A 24,934-nucleotide genomic window follows, 5' to 3' on the forward strand; every position below is an offset into this window, starting at 1 on the left:
GCCGCCACAAGAATGCAGGCAAACTCCTCCACGACAACGCAAGGCCTCACACAAGGCTGCGCACCTGCGAGGATCTCACAAAGCTTCGTGGAATTGTTCTTCCTCATCCGCCGTACAGCCCGGGTATCACACCTTCCGACTTCCATCTGTTTGGCCCATGAAGAATGCACTTCGCGACAAGCAGTACTTGGATGATGGGGAGGTTATTGATGAAGCAAGATATTGGCTCCGACGTCGACCAGTAGAGTGGTACCATGTGGCCATACAAGCCCTCTCAGTAAGGTGGCGTGAGGCCGTCGCATTGAGAGGAGAATAATATTGAATAACAGGGCTTTGTAGCCAAAAGAGTGGGGGAATAATGTTTATTGGAATCCTGAATAAAATTAACGCACTTTCAGAAAAAATGTGCTGCATTACTTACTGAAATCCCTCGTAGGCCTAAACGTTTCAGAGATGGCAAAGGACTTGTTAGATCAGTTCAACAGAACGGATAATGTCTTGAAAAGAGGCTATAAGATTAGATTAGATTTACTTTCACTCCAATTGATCCGTAGTGAGGAGGTCCTCCAGGATGTAGAACATGTCAGAAAAACAACAATATATGACAAATATTTACAATTAAAACAAATAAGCTAATGTTCCATTCCACAGGTCCCAAGTTTAATGATCGTCATTTTTTAATGAACATTATATGAAAGAATCATTTTACAAATACTAATGCACTGAATTTAAAATAAAAAAGTCTTTTATTTACTTATAAGGGAATAAACGTGCAATACACAACTACTATAATACTTATTTACAATGAACACATTACTGCACTGAAATGGTGCAGAAGTTAGATTGTGCTTACACACACACACACAAATCAGTTGGATTTACTGAGAAATTCATCAACGGAGTAGAAGGAGTTGGCCACCAATAAATCCTTTAGGCTTCTCTTAAACTGAATTTCATTGGTTGTTAAGCTTTTTATGGCTGCTGGCAAGTTATTGAAAATGTGTGTTCCTGAATAATGCTCACCCTTTTGTACAAGACTAAGTGACTTTAAATCCTTGTGAAGATTATTCTTATTTCTAGTATTGATTCCATGAATTGAGCTGTTGATTTGAAAAAGTGATATATTTTGATGACAAATTTCATTAAGGAGTAGATATATTGGGGAGCAGTGGTTAGTATCCCTAGTTCCCTAAACGGGCTTCTGCAGGATGCTCTTGAGTTCACGCCATATATAAGTCTTACTACACGTTTTTGTGCCTGGAAACCTTTAGCTTGGCTGATGAATTACCCCCCCCCTCCCCAAAAAAAATCCCATGTGACATTATGGAATGAAAGTAAGCATAGTATGCCAGCTTTTTCATTTTTATATCCTCTATGTCTGAACAATTCGCATTGCAAATGGAGATTTGCTAAGTCACTTCAGCATTTCTGTGGTGTTCTCCTCCCAGTTGAATTTATTATCAAGCTGTAATCCCAAGAATTTAACACTGTCCACTTCTTCTATCTGCTTGTCATCGTATGTTAGGCATATACTCGTGGGACACCCTTTACAAGTTCTGAGCTGCATGTAGTGTGTTTTTTCAAAGTTTAGTGATAAAGAATTGGCTAGGAACCAGTGATTAATGTCCACAAATATTTTATTAGCTTATCTTTCTCAGACTACACTTGATTTGCTATTTATTGTAATGTTTGTATCATCAGCAAACAAAACAGACTTGGCATATGGTAATGTTACTGTTGAAAGGTCATTGAAGTACACAAGAAAAAGTAACGGCCCAAAAATGGAACCTTGTGGGATCCCACATGTAATTAGTTCCCAGTTGGATGATGCCTGATAGCTTGATACATGTCTCTTTCCTAACAACATCCTTTGTTTCCTGCCAGAGATATAAGATTTGAACCATTTTGCAGCATTTCCTGTTATGCTATAATTCTATATTCTAATTTATTTAGAAGGATATTGTGATTTACACAGGCATATGCTTCGACAGATCTCAAAATATACCAGTTGCCTGCAATTTTTTGTCTAATGAATTAAGCACATTTTCACTGTAAGTGTAGATAGCCTTCTCAATATCAGAACCCTTTAGAAATCCAAACTGTTACTTTGACAGTATGTTATTTGAGATAAGATGGTTAGAAAGCTGATTGTACATTAATTTTTCTAATTTTTTTGAGAATGCTGGAAACAGTGAAATTATACGGAAATTTGATTCTATTTGTTTATCTCCCCTCTTAAACAGTGGCTTAACTTCAGCATATTTCAACCATTCAGGAAATATTCCACTGATAAAAGACTGGTTACACAGATAGCTTAATATGTTACTTAGCTCAGAATCACATTCTTTAATTAACTTTGTTGATATTTCATCATACCCACTAGACGTTTTTGATTTTAAAGATTTTATGATGGACATTATTTCTGCTGTGGTAGTGAGGGTCAAATTCATATTATGGAAGTTACTTGAAATGTCTGGTCTAAGGTATTCCAAAGCAGCATCTACCAAACCTGACAAACCCATCTTTTCAGTAACAGTTATAAAATGTTTGTTAAAAAGTTCTGCAACATTATACACATCTGTCACCAATGTATCATTTACTCTTAATGCTATTTGTTCCTCTTCATGCCTGGTTCTACCGGTCTCCTCCTTCACTAAATCCCATATTGTCTTAATGTTGTTATCTGATATGACTATCTTTTCCTTGTAATATATATGCTTTGATGTCCATATTACAGTCTTTAATACTTTGCAGTATTTCTTGTAATATGCTATAGCATCAACATCAGAACTGTTTTGGATTGACAGATACAGTTTTCTTTTTGTTTTACAAGATACCCCTATTCTTTGAGTAACCCATGGCTTCATTGTAGACTTTGCTCTAACCTCGGTAAGTTTTGAGGGAAAACAGTGTTTGAATAAGGTTAGAACTTTATTAGCAAAAGTGTAACATTTTTTATTCATGCCATGAGCACTGTAAACATCAGTCCAGTGAATGTCTCTGAGGAGTGTCTTAAAATAATCAATTTTTGGCTTATTGATTATCCTCTTGAGCTCATATTTAACAGATTTTAGATCCTATTCAGTGTTAACATTTGACGGAGGAAACTGCAAGTCATTGTCTGAGAGACCATTGATTATTGGTTTTGTAATATAGTTTTGTTCGTTAGACTTTTCTATAAAGATATTATCAATGGCTGTTTGTGAGCAATTGGCTACCCTAGTGGGGAACTTTACAGTGGAAATTAAGTTGAATGATAGTATTACTAACTCAAATAAGTTCTTATTGGGAGAGTCTTTAAGGAAATCTACATTGAAATCATCAGCAACCACTATTTCTTTGTTTTGGTTGTTAAATGGGCCAGTACAGCTTCAAGGGGTTTACGAACAGATTAAAGTTACCTATAGGTGATCGATATACACATAATATTTTGAAGGATTTTTTGTGAAATTCTTCTGGGGCACATGCTTCCATACGCTGTTCTTGGCAAAATTTATGAATGTCTATGTTCTTGGCAAAATTTATGAATGTCTATGTTCTTAGATTTATGACAGTTCCTGATGAATGTGGCAACTCCTCCTTTCTCTATTTCTTATCTACAAAAGTGAGATGCTAACCTAAACCCTGTAACACTTAAAAGTTCTATACCAGTGGTCACATGATGTTCAGAGAGACAGATTATGTCAGCTGGGTTTGAAGACTCTAATTCATCTATGCAAATGGTTAATTCGTTAATTTTATTTCTCAGTCCTCGAATATTTTGATGCAATAAAGATAGCTGACATTTCACATTGACTGAGTTGAAATTGGGTAGAGTTAAAATATCTGCTGCCTGTTGAAAATTCTTAACCAATAGCTGTTTATGCTGATGTAATAAGCTATAATTATGTTTTTTTGGTTTCTTTCTCAAGCTCAAGGCTTGTCTCAGTTCTAACCTCTCTTAAAATTCGGTTTTTTCTGTCCTCCCTACCCTAAAAAAAGGTCTTTTCTGAACCCTATAACCACTGGTATTTTACCACTCATGACAGTGCCTCCCCCCTTTAACGTTCCTGCTATTTCCCCCTCGCTGTTGAGGTGAAGGCCATGCCTAGCATAATCCCACCTATTGAGAGAATCAACAGGAACCACACCAATGTGTGAACCTGCACTCGACATAAGCAGCTGTTCCAGCTCCAAATTAACTCTATTGACAGAAGAGTTCAAATGAGGTCGGTTATGGCTCCCAAGAACAGATACAAACTCAACACTAGTAGCTTCGATGCTGATGCAATCTTTGCCAGGTCACACTCTATACTGTACCCAGGATCTCTGTCAATAATATTACCTGCCCCACCCAATATAACCACAGTGTCTTCCTTAGTGAAATCTTTGCAAAGTGATCCTAAATCCTCTGTCACGTGTTCCAGACCCGCACTAGGTTTAAAAAAACATGGTGACCTGGTATTCTGATCCTAATTCATGCTGCAAAAGTTAGCCAACACCTCTGCCATGGGAACTACCTAACAACACTACTTTCTTTCTCTTTACTGATTTCCCTACATTCTTACTTTTCAATTTGCTGCTTAAAGTTTGTTGTGCCCTGTCTACACCTGCAACTGCTTGAGGCTCACCAGCTTCTAACTGAAGCAACAGGTCAAATCTATTTTCCACATTCACCACAAAGCTGTCAGACAAAGTTCTAGGCCTGTTTCTCCTGTTGCCTGTTGCCACTTCCCACCTCTCTTTATCCTTCTCCCTCCTTAACCTGTCAAGATCTCCTCTGGCCTTGTCTAACTCAGCCTGAAGGGCGGCAATTTTCCCCTCCTGTTCTAGTATCTTCCTACCTCTACTAAAAATCCTACAAAACTACTGATGAGTCTCATTTACTTCCCCTATTCCCACGCCACTACAGTCACCCACATGGAAAAAACTACAGCACCCATCACACCAAAGCCCCGACCTAACAATTTTACGGCAAGTCAAGCACTTTTCACTCATGATAAACGTAATAGTTTATTAAGAATAAGTCAGTTAAATTACAGATAAACACGAAAATATGGTTCCACAAATTTGGCCTATACGCAGCTGTGTGTAAACAAAAACAACAGTGCAAAATTTCTGAAGCAACAACTTTAACTTCACGCTACTTTCGGAAATGCTAGTTAAATAATGAAGAGGTATGCTAAGTTAAATTGCGGGAGAGAGCAAAGAAAAACTAGCTGAACATCAATAAAAGTAACTCAAGGGTAATGCAATGCAGTCGAATTAAATCAGGTAGTCTTGAAGGAATCGGATTTAGAAATGAGACACTAAAAGTGTAGTGGGTGAGATTTGTACTTCGGGCAGCAAAATAGCTGGCGATGGTCGAAATAGAGAGAATATAAAATGCAGAATGCCAACACCAAGAAAACAATTTCGATGAAGTCTTTACCAAGGGTATCTGCCTAAGTTGCAGCCTTCCACATATGTGAAATGTGAACGATGAACAGTTCATATTGGAAGAGAACGGAAGGTTTTGGAATGCACTGCTTCAGAAGAATGTTGAAGATTATATTGGTAGCTCAGGTAACTAATGACGAGGCATTGATTCGAAATGGGGAGGAAAGTAATCTATGCCACAACTTGACTAATAGAACGGTTTGGTTGGTAGGACACATCCTGAAGTAACAAAGAATCATCGGTTTGCTGGCAATGGAGGGAACAAGTGCGGGGGATAAAACTGTAAAGACAGAGCAGGGCCTGCGGGTGGATGTAGGCTGCATCTGGCAGCTTGTCGGCAGAAGCGCACAAAGCGACACAAGGGGTTGTGGACGCGGCAGCTGGTTCCATTTGGCTCACTCGCAGGTTCCAAAATGGAGCGAAATAAAGCGGCAAGTAGCATCATTTACTGTGATGTGGCATCGTTTAAAAAAAAAAATATAAGAGAAAACCGTTAACAATGCCAGCGTTAAAAAGTGGGCAAACGAATGACCGAGATAAATTTTTCAGTGAACTGCTTACAGACAATGACAAGCAGTTCGAAATTTGTTACTGAATGTCATTCGAGGTCTTTGAAAGAGAGGTACGAAATCACTCTGCAGTTTTTGGCAATACTTGCTTTCTTAATGACTATCTGTTTTAAATAACCAAGCAAAGCAAACGGATGATAACGTCAGAAAAATCATTAAACAAACGTCGGCCGAAGAACGCGAGACAGAAGTCGACAGGAAAAGTTTGCCAACAAGTGCCATGAAAACCTTAAAAATTGTTTATAAGGGAAAGTGTTGCACCATGAGGCATCACATTTTATAGAGACACTAATTATATAGCGGATATTAAATGAATAGATATTCGTTCCATTAGGAACTAATATCGTGCATCGACACCAATATGTAGTGTGGCCCCCACAGCCACGAATGCACTCTTTTATTCGTTGTGGCACGGAAGCAAACTGTTGAGTACAGTTTCGTTAGCAATGGTAAGGAGAGGTAGGCTACAGAGCGGCAGCTGTCGTAGGAGAGCTGGACAGGAGCAGATGTGATTAACGAACAAGTTAACATAAGATTTACTTAAATTGTATTTCTCCAAGCTTACGAAGATTCATTACAAGAAACAGAGTCCAGTTCTTAGTGTCAACAAGAAAGAGACTTTCTGAACAAAAGCACGACCTATGGTGTTGAAGCTACGACTTGGCGGCGGCTTCGTAGCTTCACGTAGTGAAGTGGCTCTGAGTGCAAGTGGGCGAATAGCTACTGCCGGCCGTCCTATACTGCCGAAGCAGAGGCTGCTCAGAGTACAGAGCCGCTGGAGGCGTAGCTCAGCAGGATTGCACCATTGGGTCCGCCAGATCCCGCACAACCGCTATTGGTGTCAGATGGAAACTTGCGTTTCCGTTGCCAACTATGACACCCATGGGGTGGTACGGATATGTGATACCACACAAACGACCTCCCACTCTCATTCTTGCCACACTCCAAAAACATGCTACATGACGTCATGAAGACTGCAAACTGGAGGTTGGTATGATATTCCGTCTTCCCATCGCATCCCAGACATGGTGACAAAGATTTGGCAGTTCAGTCGAATATCTGTGCATTCCTCAAAGCGTTTGTGGTGTGAACTGCAGTCTGTGGTATTGCATTATCCTGCTGAAATATGCCATGTACTACCCTGGTCATGAAGGTATGGCAATAGGGTTTGGAATTCTTTCCACAGTCTTATGAGCACTCAGCCTTCCTTCAACAATTACTAAAACAGTTCTGTTATTACATCCCTTAGCTCCACATGCAGATTTGAAGCATCTTGAGTAATAATCGCGTGAGTGCTCTTGTAAATAATTTATTTAATGAGTGACTTCAAACACTAGGACCCACATCATCAGGTTGAATTGTTAAATTAGTAAACAGGTTCGCTGCAATTGTGGGCCAATTATAGATTCAATCAATAGTGGGAAATAGAACAAATTATTTATGTGGTGAATCACAACATTAAAGCTACAACATGGACGGGATCTAACTTTCCTTGACTATAAAAAATGACGCAATTAGCGGATTAGTAAGTACGCGCAAAATATGAATCTACAGTCCCTCAGTCCTCCCAACGTAATGCAATAAAAGTCCGCTAATGAACATCCAGTCAAAAATTAAAAACGCCTACCATGAATGAATCCAGAAAGGGTGACAGTACGCTAAACATAACCGGTTAACAATTACATATAGGGGCACAATCCATCCAGAGTGCCTACTAATTAATGAAAATGTGGGAAGAATCAACATGAACCGACTTATAATGGACGGGGCGTGAGTCGTGCTTGGGTAGCTAAGATGGTAGAGCACTTTCCCACGAAAGCCAAAGGTCCCGAGTTTGAGTCTCGGTCCGGAACACAGTTTTAATCTGCCAGGAAGTTTCATATCAGCGCACACTCCTCTGCAGCATGAAAATCTCATTCTATAAAGACGATAACTGAGCGGGAATTTTGTGTGAAAATGACGTATCATAAAAACAGCACACCGTAATGCATGGAGATGCAGAGAGGAAAGTACCCACCTATGGTCTGGGCGATAAACATTGTAGATGGCAGAAATCGGGTCAACGTATGCGCTGTGGGACAATATGGCGTATAGAAATTCGTATGGCGTGGTCACATTCGTAGGCAAAAAAGTTAGGTTCCTTTCTGTCTATGAATGTGCACGGCAGGCAAATTTCTATAGATCATACTGCCCCCCCACGCATGTGTAGACCCGATTTCCGCCACCTACACGGCTTATCGCTCAGTGCGTCTGCTGTATTTATGGCATGTCATTTTCACACAGATATCTCCATCAATTATTGTACCCGTACGGTTTTTATTACTAAATGAGTTCTTGTTCATACTTCCCTTATTTTCATTAAATTTTAGGTACTCTGGATGGATTGTGCCCCTATATCCAATGGTTAAACCGTTTTGGTTATGTGGAGGTGATACTCGATGTCAAGGAGTTTGTAGGTTACGCAGTCGTGTCATACTCGCTCGAAGGCCTTCTCTATATCTCAGAACACCGCTCCTGTGCTGTGTCCTTCTGCCTTGGCCTTACAGATTTGCTCAACGACCTGGGTGGCCTGGGTTGTTGTACCACGCCCAGCACGAAAGCCAAATTTTTTGGGGATGTTGATTTGTCTGTCACTGAGGAAGGATAGCAATGATGCGAGGATTAAGCGTTCCAGGATTTTACTCAGGGAGCTTAGGAGGGATATTGGTCTATAATTTTTTTGGAATGGAGGATTTTTTCTCAGTGTCGAAATGGTGATGACTTTGGTTGTCCTCCAGGGTGTAAGTCATGTAAATTTAGACAGGAATGGTAGATGGAGGTGAAGTAAAGGATGGCTGAGGGTGGAAGATTTTTGAGTCGAAGTTGCCTAACGCCATCGGGACAGGGTGAATTGGAGTTGCCGATCCCTTTGATGGCTGAGCTGACCATTCTGGAAGAGAACTGGCGTTCGAGAAATTTGCCAATGCTTCGGCTTTGTCAGGGGTCGCGAAGACTATGCCGTTTTCGCCATGAAGTACGTGAATGGTTTTTGGTGGTTCTCGCCGGGATTTTACAACCCGCCAGAACTTTCGCGGGTTGTGTTGCGTTTCGTGAAACGTTTTTACCCAACGCGCGCTTCTGTGTTCAGTCAGGTGGTTCCTGACTTCTTGGGCAATTGGGCAAGACTGTTGAGGATCCTGCTGTCTACTGGATCCCTGTAAGTCTGCCAGCGTGATCTGAAATGTCGCTTGGTTCTCAGTAGTTGCTGTATTTCGTCGGGAAGGTTGTCGTCTGTTGTGGTGCGTCGGCCTCGTCGTTGACCTCTTATAACATTCACTTAGTGTACTAGTGAAGTGCACTTTTTCATCGTTTCGCCTTCTGTTGTTCATGCTTGGAAGATGGTCGATTTGGAGACCTATTAGGTGTGCATAACTCTCCCAGTCGGTCGAGTAGGTTGCGCTTTTCCTGATGTGGTTGGCACCAGCTATTTCCAGGCAGACTGTAATACGATTGGAGTCGAGTTTGTTTATTGTCCTCGGGTTATACGCCCACGGGAAGTTTTTTTACTGGAATTATGTCTAGTATATCAAGGCGATAGTGTTGGGACAGACGCTGTGACCGAGCGGTTCTAGGCACTTCGGTCCAGAACCGCGCTGTTGCTACGGTCGCTGGTTCGAGTCCCGCCTCGGGCATGGATGTGTGTGATGTCCTTGGGTTAGTTAGGTTTAAGTAGTTCTAAGTCTAGGGGACTGATGACCTCAGATGTTAAGTCCCATAGTGCTTAGAGACATTTGAACTATTTTTTTATAGTGTTGGTTGCGGTGCTTGTATGTTGGCTCTTCTGTTGCTAAGATGGTGACATCGTCCCTTGCCTCTATCAGGATGTGCAAGATTCTGCCACTTGCGTTTCCCGTTCGACAACCCCACGTCATGTGTTTCGAGTTTAGGTCCCCTCCAATAATCACTCTCTGACCTAAATCTAGTAGTGCTTCTACATCACATCTACTGGGGAAATAGTCCCACAGGGAGACTGATAGGCTGCCTCTAGTATGAAAGTCGTCCTGTTTACTTCTATTTCTATCACAATGGCCTCGATTCTACCTAGTGGCGGAATGTCTATGAGCTTATGGGGTAACCTATTTTTGACTAGTACTAGCGTCCCTCCTTTGGGACGGTTTACCCTATCGTTTCTATGCATAATGTAGTTTCTAATTCTAAGGTTGTCGCAGGGCTTGAGGTGAGTCTCGCCTAGTAGTCTGATGTCAACCCCATAGTAATCTAAGAAAGTTCAAGGGAGTATTTTTGGTGTAAGATGCCATCTGCATTCCAGTTTATTATGATAAGGGAGTCCTTAAGATTAGGGTCCATTAAAGAATGACATCATTGGTGAGGCAATAATCAAGAATTTCGACAGGTTGTCTGGGGCAGTCAGTAGCTGCTCCATCGTAGTTTTCACCGTGGTGACTATTTCGCTAATGTTTAAGTTGCCTATCAGACGGGCAATGTCGTGAAGGTGGTTGAGCGTGGCCGCTCCGTCTGATTGTCTGATTACGCTTTCTGTCGGCTAGCTGCTGGCTGACTGTAGTGGCTAGTGATGGGGAGCTCGTGAATGAGTCGTTCAAATGAACGCTTCACTCCAGTGAAGTGTGAACTAACCACTCAATTTCAATGAACTGGTACTTCAAACTCTTCACAGACTGCACACTCCACACTTTTTTCTAGTTCACTCGCTGTCTTCCCCTCTTCCTCTCCCACTACATCGGCGCTACGTCACTCATCCTCCCTTCACTTCAGTCAACCTTCAGTCCTCCCTCTACTGGCTGTCGACGAATCGCGCGGTGTTTGTGGGGAACGATAGGTTTAAGAGGGGTTGGGGAGGTGAGGGGCGAGGGGAAGGCAGCGTCAGCTGCTTCCTGCAGTGCTGACATCATTACCTGTGACTATTTGTGCAGTTAAACTTCGCGTCTACGGGTAGCCTACCGTTGGCAGCGCTTGTAGACAAATGAAAACTAAAGATACAAACGAAGAGGCTGGTTGTGTGAGCACACGCAGCTAACATGAAAATAGAAGGTTTGTTAATAACACTGAAAGAGGGATTTTACCTGAAATCGTACCAATGACTACAGGTGACAGTTTATGTTTTGAATCTGGAGGGTTATTATTCTCAACAAAAGTAAAATCTATAGGAAAACTTCTGAATAATTAGTTAACGTGGGTATATAGACTTTGCGACAGTGGTAAACATACTCATTCTATTTTGGATTAAATTTTTAAAGGAACATAAAATTGGTCTGCATTTCGTTGGTAGCCCTAGTTTTCAGTCCGTGAATACAACAAATAATGTTTCATTTGGCAGTTACAGACTTTTTTTGGGCGCTTCATGAGAAAATGTCGGGCAAGATTAAATGTAATACCTTCTTTATATGTGACAGGCTTCTCTGTTTATCTTTCCTTTGTCCCCTTCGACCATGCTCTATTTAAGTTAACTCAGACCCTGTTAAGAGCGTTAAACGTTGCGTGCACTTTACTGCATAGTTCGGCCATCTGTTGGTAACATTATCAAGTATTACGAAGCTTTATTGTACGAGCGAGGCGAAGCGAGCGTTGCCGCGGCTGAGCGGCGAACTCGGCAACTTCGCCAGGCTTCCGTACTTCATGAATGAACTACTTCATTTGAACGCTTCACGGCAAAGAGTGAAATGAATGAAGTAGTTCACGGGAATGAACAAGTTCGACCCATCTCTAGTGGTGGCTTAGTGGCGTCCTGCACGACGTGAGCGGCGGCGGGAGGGGAGTGGGGAGCAGTGGTGGGGATGGCAGCGGCGGGTTGGGCCGCTTTTTGTGCTGATATGTGTTTCTCAGCAGCGGATAGTTTTGCGCATTACGAGCAGGGGCTGCTTTGGGTGCAGCTTCCGCTTTCGATCTCTGTTTGGCTGCATGGACTTTGCCTTTACGATCCAGGGTGGACATTGTCTGTGTGTTCCTTTGCAGTTCACGCACTTACGAGTTGTTGCTTTCAGGCAAAGGCTGGTGAGAGGGTTGGCGCCGCATTTTACACGGCGGGGGTCTGCGTGGCAATTTCGTGAACTGTGGTTGAACCTTTGGCACCAGAAACATTGGTTGGCCATTTCTTGTTCTGTATAATTCCACGGCTACTTTATGGTACATGAGGTGGGTGATTTTGTAGACATCTGCAAACCTGTCGTACTCGACGATGTTTGCGATGAATATAGGTGTACTAAATTTGTTCTCTGATTTGTCTTTTTTCCACTGCCTCAGTTTCGTGCATCTTGACGACGACCTGGGATTTCAATCCTAATTATTTTAGTTCTTGCTGGATGTCTGCCTCTTTGCCATGGGAGGAAGCTTTCTGATCTCTACCTTGAGGATATTGATGGGTTCAAGATCATAGGTGTGATGTTGCATGCCTCTGTTTTCCATGCTTTTCAGTGCAAACCTAAAGTCCTCTGAGTCGTACAGCTGGTATTTCACCGTGATACCTCTGCTAGATGCACACTACTTTCCCTTTTACGGACGGCCTGATGTCTTTAATGAATTTAAGATATACCTCAGTTTGGCAGCTATTAATTGGGGGAATGCGCGTGATCTGCCTATTTGCTTTGTGCTGCCCCTGAAGGGGGAACATCAGCGGCATCTAGTGAGTGTCTTGTGAATTTGTCGGATGTAATCACGGAATAATCGAAATTGATATCCTCTGTGTCGGAAAGAGGCAGGAGCAAGGGTGCTTCTTCTTCGGTATTGATCCTCTTGATTTTTCTGGCAGACGATTCGCCTGAGTCACTACCACTGCGTGTCGTTTTGCGGTTCTGTTTGAGTTGTTTGCTCATAGTGTGGTCATTGTGGTAGCTCAGAGGCTTCCTCAGCTGGGTGGGGTGGGAAACTGCATAGGAGCAGTTTGGTTAGACGCCACGCAAGAGGCAAGTCCGCCAGACACCACGTCGGTAACGTCAGATGCACCTTGGTTAACATCGCAGCGGCATCACTGACATGAGTGAAACGGCCTTTGTACGCTTCGTTACCTGCGCTGCCGAATTAGGGATCGACCACAGACAAACATTATGTATGCCTGTGGAACCGATAAGATGGTGTATTATCTGTAGCACACGACACCACATAATTATTAGGGCTGGACGAGTTGCTTGTCCTGCAAAATACAACCAGAAATTATTCAGAGCATACATCTGTAAATCACAACAAGAATTAATCATAAATTAAACAAGTAAACAGCAGAGTTTATCCAGTATATGTACTAGTTTCTATTTATTTATGTGCTGTAACTACAGTTGCAGATGAAATAAAACAATTATACCAATTGAAAGCTTACATGATCACGTGTTTGTACTGTGACAATTACTGCAAGAAAAATAAATACTGGACAGCTGACCTGATCTTATTTGTCACTACTGAGAATTGTTACAAGTGGAGTAAACATTTCTGTTTGCCATCCTGTCACCATGACCTTTTGTTCCCTCTCCTGTTGTGGACAATGAGTATCAAGAATTACCTGATCAATCAGTAACTTCATTTGTTCAAAGTGCGACATGGTGCTTTCATACACTTCCTCCAGCTCACTTCTGCATGTTTGGTCATTTGCTTTTGTGCAGTTCTTTGCTGAAATTCGTTCGGAGATAACTGAATGATGCCGGTGTCGGTAAGAACTGACGTGTTTTGCGCAACACCGCCCTTAAGCGGCTATCATCCGTCCAATATTTGTTGCGCAATACTGAGTACTGCGCAATAAAATCGGCTGCCTGAGATCGTTATTGACAGTTTGCGCAGCACATTGAATGAGACTCCAGAGCTTAACAATGCTGATGCTCCTTCAGTATATTGTGTAATGTATTGTAAAGTGTTACGTTGATACTTCGCGGAGACACGGCAGTTCCTGACGACGCCGGGAGTTTCAATTCGCTCCGAACGAAATTTCGCGAAGACGTCAAAAAAAAGTAAAGCCTACTTTACACGACGACATTGGGTTGCGCCACTCATTGTGTGGAATGAGTTGCACGCAAATGGTTTCATATTGCGTGGAATCGCTGCATAAGAAAAAAAAATAAGAAACTTGTATCGATTCGTGAGTGGATGAAGAAAATACGTCAGCTCGGTTGCTCAGCATCCTTGCTGAAATAATTTATAACTGAAGACCCAAGAAGTTTTTTTAATGTCACCAGAACTGTTCATGTTTCTTCTAAATAGAGTTAATTATGCGATAAGGAATAAAGATATTGCAATGCATGAACCACTGCCGCCAGAACTGAAATTGCATATCACATTGCGAGAACACTCAGCATGCTATAAGATGCGGTTTTAGCTGCTGATGACGCTATTTCATTTACATCAATAATTATTAACATTAACAGTAGCGGTTAGTAACACTGACAGCAGTAACTATTCGAAGCAGGTCGCATTAAGTAGAGAATGGTTTGCAAACTACTCCTTTGAAGATAGATCTGTTCAGTGGCAATCTTTCAAAATTCAAACATATGTCAATGGGGAGCACTGCTGCGACGTTTTAAAAAGATAAATATTGAATAAAGAATGCAGCTTCTTAATTTCTGCAGCCTCCCCTACTGTCAACAATACCCCTTAACAAAACAAGAAAACAAAGAAAACCAGAGTCGACAAACTCAAACGACGGGATTTTAGTCTTGTAGACAAGAGCATTTGCTTGTATTTTTCTTAATTCAGTTGTATATGTGCTCCTACTTCACTAAATTTTGCCCTGCAGCTCAGATATCTACATCTACATCCATACTCCGCAAGCCACCTGACGGTGTGTGGCGGAGGGTACCTTGAGTACCTCTATCGGTTCTCCCTTCTATTCCCGTCTCGTATTGTTCGTGGAAAGAGAGATTCTCGGTATGCCTCTGTGTGTGCTCTAATCTCTCTGTTCTTGAAACTTCAACAAAAGCCCGTACCTAGCTACTGAGTGTATCTCCTGCAGAGTCTTCCACTGGAGTTTATCTATCATCTCCGTAACGCTTTCGCGATTACTAAATGATCCCGTAATGAAGCGCGCTGCTCTCCGCTGGATCTTCTCTATCTCTTCTATCAACCCTATCTGGTACGGATCCCACACTGCTGAGCAGTATTCAAGCAGTGGGCGAACAAGTGTACTGTAACCTACTTCCCTTGTTTTCGGATTGCATTTCCTTAGGATTCTTCCAATGAATCTCAGATATTGTCAAACTATCTGTGTTCTGATCACACGTAATGGTGTCACGAGCAGCTTCTTTTGTAATTGGCATCACTGAAATCCCACAAACACCTATGCAAAGCATAGATATCCAAAAAGCGAACATTATTCTCCGTTACTCACTTCATATTTCAGTTTGTCTACACCCTGCGAACACATATAACCTCAAAACACATGCAACTAGTGACGCCAAAGTTGGAACACGCCGAAAGTGTTTAGTTTCACTTATTAGTTGCGCAGCCGCACGGCGCGCATGCGCAGTGGCTGGTAGTGCATTTGCCTGCAACCTAGTGTCGTCGTGTAAACTAGGCTTAAGTGACATAAGTTTGGGATGTGAGCTGGAAGCGGTATCACAGAGAGAAAAAAAAATCCCAACACCAAAAAGGTACTGTGCGAGATAAATGTAAGTTGTTAGGTGTGTTTCTACATCTGAATGATGATGTCTATTCAGATTTCGGGTGAGTCGCATTAGAGTGGCGCCAGTAGCGCCACTATGAGGGTGCAAATCACGTTTGACTTAAATGCAAGCCGTAACGGTCGTGAGCGTCCGCTCCCTGCCCCCCCCCCCCCCCCCAAATTCTATAAGTCCCTCCAGATCCTCAAGCGTCATGCACTAAGCCTCTCCTTCCGTGTACACTACCCATTCTCCACACGGATCCTCTACGACCTCATTCCTTTCCCCCATCTGCTCCTGTTCCTCGAACGTATCTGCATACTCTACACCTCCCGCCGCCTTGATCCCCCTCACCCCCTGGTTGCTCCTCTCCTCTCCAATTCCTGCCCTCTGCCATGCCTTTGTCCCCCCTACCCTCCATCTCTACACCCTTCATCTCCTTTCCCCGGGCTCCCTCTTTCCCCCGTTCCATCCCGTTTTCTCCCCACCTAACCTCTCCCTGCCTCCCCTCCCCCCAAGTCCTTTTGTATACCCCTCATCTGCCTTTCCCTACTCCCTCTCGCGTCTGCCCAGCACCCCCCCCCCCCCCCTCTTATGGGCCCTCGTCCTCCAACGGCATCGGCTTCTTTCCCCCTCCCCCCTCTTCGTTCTTTCTCTCCTTCCCCCCCCCCCTTTCCTTTCCTGTCATCTGTCCAGGTTCCCCCCATCTGCCCTTGGCTGTGGTATATCATATTTGTGCCGATTTTTTAGTGCAGTGTTCAAGTCAATGTTCAGTGTTGTTCGTCTTTCCAAAGTGTTGCAAACAGAAACCATGCTGTCGCTGGATATAAATTTTATATCTCTTGCAAACAGAAACCAGACTGTCGCCGTGTTCTTTTACCTGTCTGCTTCATATGTATATTATTCGCAACATCAACCCTTTGTTGTTATGTTTTAAGTCCCACGATTTTCCACCATTTTACCATTTAAGTCACCGATTTTATCGCCTGCTTTTATTATTTATTATCATCATATTTTTAAACAAATTCTGTAGGCTGAAGAGTGGCATACTAAGCTGCTGCCTGCCCGCCCCCTTCAGGGGGAATCAAAACTTAATAAAGGAAAAAAAAAGTCGTGAGCATTAGTTACCTTTGGGATTGAACGTGGTGAGTTGATGTTAGTCAAGAATGCCTCTAAGGCGCCAAAGGTGCCATTATCAACAAGTCACTTAGTTTGAACGAGATCATGTAATGGGGTTACGAGAAGCTGGATGTTCCCTCTGCGATACTGCAGAAAGACTTGGCAGGAATGTAGCCACTGTGTATGAGTGCTGGCAGTGGTGGTCATGAGAATGTACGGTAGCAAGAAGAATGTGCTCAGGACAGGGAAGACTATGGTAGTCAGCGTATGACTCTGGCTCGTCATACTGTATCTGCAGCAGCAATCTGAGCAGCTGTTCGCTCCTCAGTGACACAACGAACTGTTACAAATCGGTTACTTCAAGGACAGTTCCGAGCCCTATAGCATGCATTTCACTGACTTTAAACCACCGTCAACGTATTGCGACTTCAGTGGTGCCACGCGAGACTTCATTGGAGGGCATGGTGGAGGTCTGTTGTGTTTTCTGAAGAAAGCCGTTTCTGCCTCAGGGCCAGTGAGGGCCGTGTGTTAGTTAAGAGGCCAGGTGAGCGACTGCAACCAACCTGTCAGCAGCTGAGGCATATTGAAACTACATCTGGAGTTGTGGTCTGGGACGCGATTTTGTGGTCTGGGACGCGATTTTGTATCACGACAGGAGCACTCTTATTGTTATCCCACACACTCTGACTGCAAATTTGTGCGTCAGTCTGTTGATTCGAGCTGTTGTGCTTCCATTCATAAACAGCATTTGAGGTGGAGTTTTCCAACAGGATAACGCTCGCCCACATGCCGCTGTTGTAACCCAACATGCTCTACATAGAATAGACATGTTGCTTTGGCCTGGTCGATCATCAGATCCGTCCCCAATCGAGCACATATGGAGCAACAGACATGGAACTACATCCAACAAACTGATATTCTGCATCTGCACAATGTATGCACGTTTGCCTGCTTGCATTCAATATTCTGGTGGTATCGTCGATTATTAATGTACCAGAATTTCACATTTTCAGTGGCTTTCCTCACGCTTACATTAACCAGTGATATTGCTATGTTACCTACACAAATGTTTTCTCGAAATTTCATTACTTTATACTAACTATTTGTTGGTGTTTGTAATCTCCACCTCCTCCCTTCTTCCATCCATTGCCCACATTAAACAATGCCCAGTCCAAATAATTAATAAAGAAAGTCTTTTATGAAGATTTGAGACGAGCGAAGATTACAATAAACTTTCAGGCTCACTTAGCTTGTCATGTTGAGATGGCTCCAGTTCTTCTTGTATATGGGTCTGATTCTTGAAGCTGAAAATCTCAGGTACTCACGGTTGGTTTGAACTAAATAAATTGGAAGATTGTTGTTGCAGAATTGTTTTACGTAAATATATTTTCCACTGATTTTCTCACATTTTAGTATATCATGCAGTATTTTTATTTCTCACATTAGCAAAGCCGAAATTACATTGTTCGCACCTATTTTACAAAAATACGTCCGATCACATCAGAGGCAAGATTACGACTCCTACACTCTGCGAAAATAACAATGTTCCAAAGGGTTTACAATTTTTCTTAACAAATGAATTTCGTTACGTTATCAATTTCGATTATTATTTCATAAATGAATCCAGAAATAAATTTAATAAACAGTACAGGATTGCGTAATGAATAATAGAAATTTTAAATATACAAATAATTCGTAATTTCGAATGTTTCTAAAAAATAATTTTAACTGTGCATTCAGAACTAGTACTTATCGATTATAACATCGAAACTAAAATATTTTATAAAGTAATTGCTTTTGATGAATTTTTGCTTGAAATATAACATATTGTGTATAATATTATATGAAAGTTTTCAGAAAAGCAACTGAAATTATACTGACTTGTTCAAAATTCGAAAAATAATACTGGTATCGACAACTACTGTTGAGGAAAAGTAATGATAGAGGAGGATGTCCCGTTACATGTTGCAATTTTTTCAACCAGCGTATGAAAGCACAGTGTTACACATATGAAGTTCCTGATTGATCAGTTAACTCTAGATACCTCGCTATCCTCAGCAGCAGAAGAAACTGTATTCTACTTAGAGCAGTTCTCATAATTGAGAAATAACATCAGACCAGCTTTCCGGTCGGTTCCGGTTGTCACGGCACAAACACGAAATCATGTAAGCTTTCAACTGGCACAATTGTTTTGTTTCATTTGCAAGAGTGATTACAGTAGTGAAATAATTAGAAATTAGCGTCTGTACATGATAAATTCTTCTGTTCACTTATTTAATCCTTAATTAGTTCTTGCCGTGATTTACGAATTTATGCTGCCATGAAGGAGAACATGTTGCATCAAATATTACAGAAAACTGCTGTTAGTTTCTTTACCCCTTCAGCAAATTTCTGCTTGTGTATCGCAGGTCAATCAACTCAATCGCAATACACATCCACATTGCCGAGAGCCAACATGTTCACTACGAACGCAAGAGTTCTTTACTGACGCGTTCCGGACATAAATATTGCGCAATAATATTGCGATTTTCATAGCCTCGCACATTCAAGCAATATACTGACGCATTCTAATTTTCTGGGATGTTCTGGGACTTCCTTATTCAGCGAATATTATAATTTAGGTCGAAAATTCTATGTCTGAAAAAATTGCAGCACTCTCTGCTGAGACAGACATTCAGCTTCACCTATACTTTAGCTTCTGTCGAATAAACATGCTTCTTGTTAGGACGTGTTGACGATTTCGCTCTCATAATTGCCACCTGATCGACATCCAGTTGACCCACACTATGCCGTTCATAACTGGGACAATCGCACCAACGCCCATTTTTTGGCTTCCTCTGCTGAGCAACATCCATCCACCCGCAATCATAAAAGCGAGATCCTGCTTTGGAAATACCACAAGCTACAGGAGAATGTGGAGTTACCCATACAGAAAGACATACACTATGTTATCAAAAGTACTCGGAGACCTGGCTGAAATTGACTTAAAAGTTCGTGGCGCCCTCCATCGGTAATGCTGGAATTCAGTATAGTTTTGGCCCACCCTTAGCCTTGAAGACAGCTTCCACTCTCGTTGGCATACATTCAATCAGGTGCTGGAAGGTTTCTTGGTAAGTGGCAGCCCATTCTTCACGGAGTGCTACACTGAGGAGAGATATCGATACGGTCGGTGCCGCCAGGTACGAAGTCGGCATTCCAAAACATCCCAAATGTGTTCTGTAGGATGCAGGTAAGAACTCTGTGCAGGCCAGTCCATTACAGAGATGTTATTGTCGTGTAACCACTCCGCCACAGACCGTGCATTATGAACAGTGTTCATCGTGTTGAAAGATGCAGTCGCCATCCTCGAATTGCTCTTCAACAGTGGGAAGCAATAAGGTGCTTAAAACATCAATGTAGGCCTGTGCTCTGATAGTGCCACGTAAAACAACAAGGTGTGGAAGCCCCATCCATGAAAAAAAAAAAAAAAAAGACCACACCGTAACAAAACCGTCTCCGAATTTTACTGTTGGCACTACACACGCTGGCCGATGACGTTCACTGGGTATTCGTCATACCCACACCCTGCCATCGGATCGCCACAATGTGTACCGTGATTCATCACTCCACACAACGTTTTCCCACTGTTCAATGGTCCAATGTTAACGCTCAGTACGCCAAGCGAGGCGTCGTTTGGCATTTACCAGCGTGATGTGTGGCTTTTTGGAAGCCGCTCGACCATGAAATCCAAGTTTTCTCACCTCCCGTCTGACTGTTGTAGTACTTACAGTGGATCCTGATGCAGTTTGGAATTCCTGTGTGATGGTCTGGACAGACTACACATTATGACCCTCTTCAACTGTCGGCAGTTACTGTCACTCAACAGACGATGTCGGCCCATACGCTTTTGTGCTGTACATGTCCCTTCACGTTTCCACTTCACTATTACATCGGAAATAGTGGATCTAGGAATGTTTAGGAGTGTGGAAATCTCGCGTACAGACGTATGACACAAGTGACACCCAATCTCCCGACGAAGTTCGAAGTCCATGAGTTCCGCGGAGCGCCCCATCCTGCTCTCACGATTTCTAATGACTGCTGAAGTCGCTGATGTGAAGTACCTGGCAGTAGATGGCAGTACAATGCACCTAATTTGAAAAACGTATGTTTTTGGGGGTGTCCGGATACTTTTGATAACATAGTGTACGTAGTGGTCTACGACAAAATAGAAACCCACCGTTATGGCAAACAGAACAGCTTGATGCCAGTAATATCGAGGTGAGAGACATGAGGGATCAGAATTGTCAGCTTGCTGAAAAGGAGCATAAGTGGTTCCGAGAGCATAACTATTATTGCTGGCACAGAACTCGAAGGGAAACTATGGGTCAAACCGAACAGAGCTCGCAATGGCCATGGTCGATGTGCAGGCGAGCTTTGCCAATCAAGCACAGGGGAGTTGGAGTGACCTGATGAAAGCTGACGATACAGCTATTATATGAATTAGGATCTTAGACATTGACATTTAGTTATTTTTATATGTAGTTCCGTCTTTCTGTATTCTTGTTCTATTCACATAGTAATGCCGTATTTCTACACTGCATATGAGCCATGTGAATAAATATGGGGCGTAGTTCACACTGGACAAGAACAGAAAAGAAACTGACAGCTGTCTCGTTGAAGTTAGCATCCCAATAATGCAGTTGTGACAACGGCTTTGGGAGTTGTCTTACTTCTCAATAATAAAATGCAGAGACAGACGCTAGGAAAAACAGAAAGTCTCGATTCGCTCCCTCTAACGCTTAGTGTGCTCTCCGGATGTGAAGTGTTAATCAAAATTGAGTTTACAGGCTGTCTGGAATAAGTGTGTTTTGCAAACCTTAAATTTCTTTTAAAATATTGTCGGGTTTCCAGCCGCGTTAAGTGTTTTACTGTTTTCGGCAGGGATCTCCTCAGCCATTGTCAAGCGGTTAGAAAATGGTTTAAAAATCGGTGTTGTTAACAGGGTCGGAACTGGAACTTTTTTATGGCTACTTAAAAGTCATCTTTCGCTTCCGAAACATTAAAAATACTCCGAGCCTCCTATGTCTATCCCCCGCCCCGGTACAAACTATCATATGGGCGTCCCTTGAACTACGATGCGTCACAAAAATGCATTAAAATGACAGTGACCATTTTAGACTACCATGAGTATCGTACATTATACAGACGACAAGAAAGGAGGGCCTATTGCTGTAGAGGGCAGTCACAATATCCCTTACATGGGAATCTTGCCAATAAATTTTCACAAGGTCATTTACTGTACATGTTAATAGATGCCAAGCGGATATAGTGGATACTTATTTGTTGCCTAAGCTCCTGCCCTTAATTCTTCAAAATTACGTAGGCCTTTCTTATGACATAAAACGTGAATATCTAAAAATGGTTGTAGTCTCTCGCTCCTCTCCACCTGTCAACGAACAGAGATGTTGGTATAGTGCAGTAATGATAACTATGAAGACTGCCACAAATGAAGCTATGAAAATGGACTGTCGTGTCTCTTTGTCATGTGTGCTTTGGTCGATAACCTTCAAGTGCTGATGAATAGTAGGCGTAAATACTGCGTTGCTAGGTAACAGGACAGCAAAACAACAACCACTGTGTAAACGTGTCTGAATTTCTCGCGACACAGTCACAGTTAATACATACGACAAGAAGACGATCAAAATTTCAGTACCATGAGCTTTTATACGGTTTTCTGATCTCAGATACAGCTAGTCTAAGCTTTCTCCTTCCGACGGTAAAAAGCAATAACACCGTTACTTAGCAACTGTAAGCGTAAACAATGGCAATGACGCATCGCAACGTCAATGATACCACATTAGTAGCTGTTGAGAGCTACAATTCGGAATACAACATTTCTGTGATGAAAAGAAACTGTGTCGCTGATACAATGAAGCGACATCGGCTACCTCATACACTCAATCAAGCAGAATGTTTACGAGAGCGCAAGTCAAAGCTGGAGAGCATAGGTTGTCACCTGTTACTTGTCGAATCTCGCGTCTGCGCAGTCGTTCCGTAGGGGAAGTCGCGTCGCCGCCCCACATTCCAATTGACGGCGCGGAGCAGAAAGTACGTTGAAACGAAAAGAGTGCGCATAAGCCTCTTCCCGACATGAGTGACGCGGAAATTCTGGCTCTGACGGCCAACCTAGGGGAGTCGCGTTACGGAAGCTTAAATCAGTTTAACGTTGAGCGACAGATCGGCAAAGGACAATTTAGCGTCGTTTATAGAGCACGTAGCAAAGTGGACGGATCTGTCGTTGCCTTGAAAAAAGTGCAAATCTTCGAGATGATGGACGCAAAGGCTCGCCTTGACTGTATGAAAGAAATCAAACTGTTGCAGGTAAAGGATTTAAATATTTTACCGAAACATGAATGCAACTATTTGCAAACACTAATTCTGTCACGGGTAGCAGCAGCAGCTTGACCCAGCAAGATCGTAGTAGTAGCAGTAATAATAATAATAATAATAATAATAATAATAATAATAATAATATCACTACTAATAATATTATAATAATAGTAAACACTTTTGCCCCCCCTTCCCCCCTCAGCACGTAGGTTAGTTCATGTAAGTCTTACTGTGAGCAACCATTGTTCACGTAATATGTAGCCCCCTAGCACGTATGGACGTATCAAACGATGAGAACTTACACATTCACTGTTTGATCAGTGAGAGTTTCATTACCCACAGGTTTGTTGTCGCGTTTTGTAGTAAATTGTTCACAGTAATAGTGCAATCAGTACGGTAGAAGATTTATTTACCGCAGCTATGAGACAGTTCTGGGAGTTACAGTTTGGTGGAATTCGTACTGACTAATTTTGTACAACAATAGCTTCCTCACCATTGGCGGCATCGACAATCCGATGTATCTTGTTGAACATATAGTGTTCAGAAATATATCGGTGAAACATTATAAAAGTCGACTTGTGCATGTTACGTAAATACGAATCGATGATAGTGGTAAATATTTTCATCGCATTTGCTATTTATTTATTTATCGGGTCGCATGATCCGGGGGAATGGTAGTTGAACACACGGAAGCCTTGCGTTTGCTTTATCAGCACACGTCTCGTAAGTTCTAAAGTACCTCCTGGCGTGAAACAAGGGTTTCTGACTCTGGATTATTACTATCGGTTAGCTACTTTCATCGCTCATTCGTTTTATGAGCAGTTATTTGCCCGTAACAAAAATTTCCGAAAACTTGAAAAGATAGTTCCACTTTCAGCTCGTGTTTTTAATTAGAGGCAAATAAACGACAAGAAACGTCACTTGCAGCAGCATCCAGAGTAATGTAACCAATACTTCATTGAATTACCAGTATGTTTTCGCCTCACACTCGTTGAACTTTGGTTGGGTCAACCGAAAGTTTTGGTTCTACCCCCTGACCGTAGATAGTGACAAACTGTGTTGCGTTGTGAGACTTAATGTTTACAACACTGGCATTTATATATTTACGAGTTCCGTCATTCATTCGTAGACAATCTCCATTTTATAGATTTAGTAAAATCTTACACAATTTCCATTGTATTTGTACATCCCAGTACAAAATTACACAAAACTTATCACAATACAGTTAAAACTCAATTAAATCACTCTAAAATATGTAACTTACATTCTACTCTCCCCTTAATCTTACATAAAGTTTCTTGTTTCTTGGACTTGGATTGGTGGGTGCCACACTAGTTGTAACAAAGTCGACACAACAAAAATAGCAGTGTACAGTTTTCCTTTCTACACAATGTTATCACATGGGGATGTACATTTGAACTGGTGGGTGCAGATCTGGAGTTTGGTCCTGTATGTTTGTGTTCGTTTGTGTGTCTGTCGACCTACGAGCGCTTTTGTCACATCATCTTTGTATATATATATTGCTGCAACCTACAATTTTTATCTTCCACATTTCCCTCCAGTGCTAAATTGATGATTCCTTCATGTCTCAGGAAGTGCCCTAGTGACTGACCCCTTCTTTTATTCAAGTTAAGCTAAAGATTTCTTTTCCTCCCAATCCTGTTCAGCACTGCATTGGTTATGCTGCTCACTCATCTGGTTCTTAACTTCAATATATTTATGGTATCCGTATTAGTAGAATAGCTTAAATTGCAGTATTCCGTTCATTTGATTGTAGTAATATTATTGCTTAGGTATAGCTGGTGAATGGCATAGAACTGGTAATAAATTAGTAATAAGTAAAAAACTGGCAACGAATCTTCAGCATTT

General features: G+C 42.0%; 1 protein-coding gene across 2 annotated transcripts in view; it reads left to right on the top strand.

The window, feature by feature from the left end:
- Positions 1–22,593: 22,593 nt before the first annotated feature.
- The window catches only part of LOC126272410 (serine/threonine-protein kinase Nek7-like), a 60,226-nt gene continuing 57,885 nt past the window's right edge, over positions 22,594–24,934 (top strand). The window contains exon 1 of one of the 2 annotated variants that reach the window (XM_049975243.1): positions 22,594–23,056. In XM_049975243.1, coding sequence (XP_049831200.1) covers positions 22,826–23,056 — 231 coding nt within the window. In that variant the 5' untranslated portion in view covers positions 22,594–22,825. The remainder of the gene's footprint in view (positions 23,057–24,934) is intronic. The other variant, XM_049975242.1, reaches the window with a different exon arrangement.

This window comes from Schistocerca gregaria, chromosome 5, assembly GCF_023897955.1.
Source record: "Schistocerca gregaria isolate iqSchGreg1 chromosome 5, iqSchGreg1.2, whole genome shotgun sequence".
NCBI classification, from domain to species: domain Eukaryota; kingdom Metazoa; phylum Arthropoda; class Insecta; order Orthoptera; family Acrididae; genus Schistocerca; species Schistocerca gregaria.